Here is a 6,616-nt window from a genome sequence, read left to right as displayed (position 1 = left end):
TACAGTAGATCATGTAATGATCACTAAGACCGCATACAATAGCCCCGCTAGCGGTGACTTTTGATTTGTCTGTGGTTACGATGAGATCTATGAGGGTTTGGGAGTGCTCCGTCACCCTAGTGGGCACAGTAACAAGCTGAGTGAGGCCATATTGATTACATAACCCATTAAAGGACTTGAACAGGGGTGCTTCTTTACGTAAAGCATCACAATTAAAGTCGCCCAGAGCGTAGTACTCAATACCGTCCACCTTAGCTAAGCTCTCATCAAACAGCTCAAAGAAATCATTCTGGTCAGGGGGTCTATAGACAGCACATATTAGTATATTTTTAGCATGTTCAAAAATTATCTCGACCCATACAGTTTCAAGAGAGCTGTGGTGTAGGTCTGGGCGAATGATAAAATTTAAATCATTGTGAATATACATGCAAACACCACCTCCTTTCCTGTTCCTATCATTCCTAATGACAGTGTAATTGGCTATTTCAATTCTAGCATCTGAGAATGAGTCATCGAGTTTAGTTTCTGAGAAGGTTAAAATTTGGACCTTACCATCAAAAAACATAGCTTTGATTTGTTCCAGTTTGGGTTCCAAACTGTTGACGTTGAGATGGATCATTTTCAGTCCTCTTTTTACAAATGTTTCTTTCATATTTGAGGTGATCAAATAGCCATTATCAGGGCTGGGGGTTTCTGCTGTGTGTGAGTCCACATCCGTCTGTAGTGGTAGTGGGGGTGGGGGTAGGGGGGGGAGGTCATGTCCCTTTGTTGTCTGTGAACCTAGACACCAGGATATCCAGCTTCTCTCCACGGCACGAGGGGGGGAGGTGTCGGCGCAGATTGTATCAAAGCCGAGACGTGTCAACAGCCACGACTGGTTATGATCCCTGGGGGGTGACGGGGCCAGCGGGGGGGCATCCTGCTCGACAAATACTCTATGATTAGCATGGCAATATTAAGCTATTAAACACGTATTTAATAACAACATCAACAATAGCTTACCATAACATTAATTCAACAAGTGTATGAATTGATTTTTAATATTTATTCAGATTATTATTTAAAACAAATCGGTTATTGTTTATATCCACTTTACCTCATAAATACACAAAAAGAAAGAATTGGAAAGATTCTCCATAAAATAAATTGTATGAATACAAGTAGTTGATAGTCAAATAGATTAAAGTTATAATATCTTCTCAAAACACAAATAAAATAAAGATTAAATAAATGTATTCCAGTGATAACACTATGATGAGTGATTAATGAAGGGCATGACAGGATTTCTTATTGAATGTGCAATCTAGTGTGATGTCACAATAGCAACAATGCACTAGATTGTCTGTGGTCGCAAATACATTATGTGTGAGATCATCATCATAGTCACACTAAGAGGGTGGAGAGGGTAGGTAAGATAAGAAAATGTTATTGTCCATCAAATTTTACATAAAATGGAAATTTGTCTTCGGCATACAGGCAGCCAGTCAGGTAAACGAAACAACTTAATTATCAGTTCATTCACATTATATTTGCACCCTGCGATGTACAGTACGACAGAGCAACTACAAATCACAACAACATTAACAACATTAACAACATTTACAATAGATCCTTTAATCAGTCTCCTCACACATTTAGATCTTGATAATGTAATATTATCTGTCTCTGGCATATTAAAACGTCTAAGCTGCTTGAGAGGATATTTGGGACGGATGGAATCTTTTCGTGGATAACATGTACTGTAAGCTTATACCTCTGAGACAAACTCAGCCCTCAAATACCTGTGCTAGAGCAGATACTGTCTTTGAGAGTTTAATACAGGGGTTCCCAAACTTTTTTGTCTCAGGGCACCCCATAAATATTTGTTTTAATCCGAGGCACCCCTACATTATAATTTTCACTCCCAGCACCTTATATTTATAGCATATCGTCGTTGTCGGGTGGAAACCTTGTATGTCCAAAACCGTTAGTTCTGTCTCCATATATGAGCATAAAATGTGTTTCTGTTAGTTTGGATCCCCTAACAGGGCATCATCTGGGAGCGTATATATGCATATATGCCCAAGGGCATATGCCCATGGGCACTGCCAAATATGGAAGCACAGATTAGTTATAGACATTGAGGTCAGCTATTATAGCATTGAGGTGTTACCGAAGGAAGGATGTACAGACAGGATGTGCCGGTTTTCATAGTTAACTAGGACCTACGGTACAGTCGCAATCAAACCTTTTTTTTCTTTTTTTTTTACGTTTTTGAAACATTTTAAATACACAAATCGTGGCAGAACATATCCTCAAATGGGGTCAGTGGACAAATCCTAAATAGTAAACGACCGAATGTCTGTCTGTCCGATGTCAGTCTGATACACCTGCATGCTGACAGTGCCCAAATTTGGAGAAAGCTAATACCGCGACCTGTACTGCGCATGCGTCGCTGCCATAATAATAGATTGCATTTTTATAGCGCTTTTCTAAGAATGTTGCGAACTCAAATCGCTTTAAATGGTCCATTCATTCATACATTGGAAAGTGAAGTGGCGAAACATTCGACGCCAGCGTCCTCACTTCCCACATTCACACACCAATGGTGGCAAGCTGACACCGACCGACTCATTGGAGGCAACGTGGGGTTCAGTGTCTTGCCCAAGGACACTTCGACTCGTGGACGGGAGGAGCCGGTAAGTGGACCGCCGACTCACTGATCATTGGCCACCAGCTCTATCGTCTGAGTTAAAACAAAGGTGGTATCAACCATCACATAGTTAAATGCTTTAAATGCATATTCAATAGATGCTGGCCCTGACTTATAACACACAATAAAAACTAAAAGTCCAATCCAAACTGCTACAGTATATGCTACTTTAGCAATGATGGGCTGATTGTCAGGCTCAACATCTGGATCAATGTCGAGCACATGCACAAGCCATAAGAAACAAAAGATAAATGACAGCAATGCTAAAAAAGTAATAGCTGGATAATACAAAATAACAAACATAAAATATATGACATTAAAACATGCTGTCAGGCCTTTAATAATCATCTCCAAAAACACATCTCCAAAGTAGCTCAGAGGATGAACATTGCTGCTGACTGGCTGCATAGATTCACTGACGGCTGGCAGGGAGGTGAAACGCTCTAGAAAATGGATGTGATCCTCTGTGTGTGAGATCTGCTCCAGTTCAGCACGTCTCCTCCTCAGTTCAGTGACCTCTTGCTCCACGCGCCTCCTCGCGTCTTCAGCACGGCCCACCTCATGTTTCTGCTGATTCCTGATCAGATTTCTCACCTCAGACCTTGTTTCCTCGATGGAAGAGATGAGCTCAGTAAAGGTGGCGTCAATGTTCTCCACTGCTCTGTCAGCACGGTGGTTCATGGACTCCACCTCCTGGTGAAGCGTCTTCACGTCTTTCTCTCTCTCCTGGAGTCTCTGCTCAATGTTCTGATGGCTCATATCAAGCTCTTTCTGTCTCTCAGTCCTTTCTGTTGCAGCTGAGATTATATTGTGACCTTTGTGTTCCTCCATGGAGCACAGATAACAGACACACTGCTGATCAGTGCGACAGAAAAGCTTCTTCACTTCATCGTGACGGGAGCAGATGTTCTGCAGAAGCTCGCCGGAAGCTTTGACCAACTCGTGTTTCTTAAAGGCAGGAGATTGATAGTGAGGCTGGAGGTGAAAGTCACAGTAAGAGACCCGACACTGAAGGCAAGTCTTCACAGCTTTTTTTCTCTGTTTTCTCCCGGTGCAGGAATCACAGGCCACATCTCCAGGTCCAGCGTAGCAGTGATCAGGAGGAGCACCTTGGAGTCTTGTCTTCTTCAGGCTCTCCACCACCTCAGCCAACATGGTGTTTTTCTTCAGAACTGGTCTTGGCCTGAACGTCTCTCTGCACTGTGGACAGCTGAATCTCCCTCTTTGATCATTCCAGTATCCCTCGATACACCCACTACAGTAGTTGTGTCCACAGGGAAGACTCACTGGTTCCCTCAGTAGATCCAGACAGATAGAGCAGCACAACTGATCCTGATTCTGGTCCATTTTACAGCAGACTGTCTGACAAACAGACTGAGTTAAGTTTTAGTAGAATGTCCTCAGAGATCACATGACATGGGAGGTTCTTCTGGTTAAAGTACAGTCATAAAACACAAACATTGCAGGTTAAAAGGTTAAAGCTCTATATTCAGATTAATCATTGCTAGAGTGTTTGTCCAGCAATAGGGCTCTCCCCTTCTCTCCAGCTCAAAAGGCAGCCATACCACCCATGAGCAATAATTGTATTTTAAATTAAAATACCAGGTGACAGAGAATTAGAGAAAACATCGTAAAAACAAGACACTAAAAGCAATATGAATTTGAAAGTTCCTCCATGAAATAATTGCGACCGTAGGTCGCATTTACTACCAAAACCTCCACCGGCTGTCCGTCCTTGAGTGAGTGAGTGAGTGAGTGAGTCACACGTCACACTTTTGCCCTGCTCATATCTCCACAACCGTTGCCCCCATCCATGCCAAATTTTGCACACACACTCCTTACCTGCCAAACTACAACCTCCAAGGACCCCCGGAGCTCCAGGGACCCCCAGGTCCCTGGGGGACCCCCAGGTGTAAAAAAAAATCCGTCCTTGAGTCACACGTCACACGTCACACTTTTGCCCTGCTCATATCTCCACAACCGTTGCCCCCATCCATGCCACATTTTGCACGCACACTCCTTACCTGCCAAACTAAATGGTAAAATGGTAAATGGTGCATTTATATAGCGCTTTTAATCCAAAGCGCTTTACATAGATTGTGCATTACATTCACCCATTCACACACACATACATACACCGGTGGCGGAGGAAGCCATGCAAGGCACCAACCTACTCACCGGAGGCAATTAGGGGTTCAGAGTCTTGCCCAAGGACCCTTCGACAGTTCGACATTAACTCAGGGGAGCCCGGATTCGAACTGGGAACCCTTCGGGATTTATACCCTTCGTGCTCTAATACCAGTTTCTCTACCCCTGAGCTATGCCGCCCCTACAAACTACAACCTCCAAGGACCCCCGGAGCGAAAAAAATCTAAATTTTTTACATCTGGGGGACCCAGATGTAAAAAAATGAACAAATGTGCAAAAATGACCAAATGACCACCCCAACGGGGCTGCTCACGGGGAATTCCCGGGGACCACCCACTCCTGGTGCTCCAGAACGGATGCAAAAGTGGTAACGCCCCCCAGTGGAGGACCCCCTCCACTGCAGCTCACATAAAATGCCGTAAATCGGGCTAGGAGCGTCAGGGAGAGTCGGGGCCGGCAGATTTTGACCTAAAACCAGTAAGACTCCCTAATCGGGAGATAAGCGACCGTAGGTCACTTATCTCCACAAATAGGGCAAAAATGTGTTTTTCCAAAATCTTCCTGATCCATGTTGATGACATGAGTGTAGACATAGTGTGTAGTGAGTTTCGTGATTTTAGGGCAAAATCTGTAGGAGCAGTGTCCAAAAATGTGTTTTAAAAATCGGCCTGAAGGTGGCGCTAGAAGAGGGGCATGTGAGAAATGAGGGGTGGGGTCTCCGCGTTGCCTTGGCGGACGAATAGGTACCGGGCCCGGCTCTCCCGGACGCTCCTAGCCCGAGTTACGGCATTTTATGTGAGCTGCAGTGGAGGGGGTCCTCCACTGGGGGCGCCACCACTTTTGCATCCGTTCTGGAGCAGCAGGAGTGGGTGGTCCCCAGGAATTCCCTGTGAGCAGCCCCGTTGGGGTGGTCATTTGGTCATTTTTGCACATGTGGTCATTTTTTACACCTGGGGGTCCCTGGAGCTCCGGGGGTCCTTGGAGGTTGTAGTTTGGCAGGTAAGGAGTGTGTGTGCAAAATTTGGCATGGATGGGGGCAACGGTTGTGGAGATATGAGCAGGACAAAAGTGTGACGTGTGACGGACTCACTCACGGACAGCCCGTGGAGGTTTTGGTAGTAAATGCGACCTACGGTCGCAATCACGAAAATCACTACACAGTATGTCTACACTCATGTCATCAACATGGATCAGGAAGATTTTGGAAAAACAAATTTTTGCCCTATTTGTGGAGATAAGCGACCAACGGTCGCTTATCCCCCGATTAGGGAGTCTTACTGGTAAATATGAGTAGTCGATATTCTCCATAAATTGTATGAATATGTGTAATTGATTGCGACCGTCAGGTCGCAGTTACTCTCAAAACCTCTACCGGCTGTCAGTCAGTCAGTCAGTCAGTCAGTCAGTCAGTCAGTCAGTCCACTGACTGTCAGTCAGTCTGTCTGTCTGTCTGTCTGTCTGTCTGTCACGTCACGTCACGTTTTCCCCTACTCATATCTCCGCCACCTTTGCCCCGATCCATTCCAAACTTTGCACACACACTCCTTGGCTGCCAACCCACAACCTTCATTTCTCACATGGCCCTCTTCTAGCGCCACCATGAGGCAGATTCTTGCAAAACACATTTTGGACACTGCTCCTACAGATTTTGCCCTAAAATCACGCAAAGCGGTACATGCAGTATCTCTACAGTCATGTCATCAACATGCATCTGTCCCATCTAGCGCCACCATCAGGCAGATTTTTACAAAACACATTTTTGGACACTGCTGCTAC

The 6,616-nt window shown here is 44.8% G+C and overlaps 1 protein-coding gene across 1 annotated transcript; it reads right to left on the bottom strand.

The window, feature by feature from the left end:
- Positions 1-1,178: 1,178 nt before the first annotated feature.
- Positions 1,179-4,050, bottom strand: LOC308280929 (E3 ubiquitin/ISG15 ligase TRIM25-like). Its single transcript, XM_080755231.1, has one exon. The coding sequence runs from the start codon at positions 4,037-4,039 to the stop codon at positions 2,696-2,698; it is 1,344 nt and encodes a 447-aa protein (XP_080611357.1). The 5' UTR covers positions 4,040-4,050; the 3' UTR covers positions 1,179-2,695.
- Positions 4,051-6,616: the final 2,566 nt, after the last annotated feature.

Source organism: Nannobrachium achirus (assembly GCF_963921795.1).
Source record: "Nannobrachium achirus genome assembly, contig: SCAFFOLD_200, whole genome shotgun sequence".
Classification (NCBI taxonomy): domain Eukaryota; kingdom Metazoa; phylum Chordata; class Actinopteri; order Myctophiformes; family Myctophidae; genus Nannobrachium; species Nannobrachium achirus.
This window is presented reverse-complemented; position numbering and strand designations above follow the sequence as displayed.

Coding starts and splice junctions, on each gene's coding strand:
- LOC308280929 (XM_080755231.1), bottom strand. CDS start 4,039: ATGGACCAGAATCAGGATCAGTTGTGCTGCTCTATCTGTCTGGATCTA.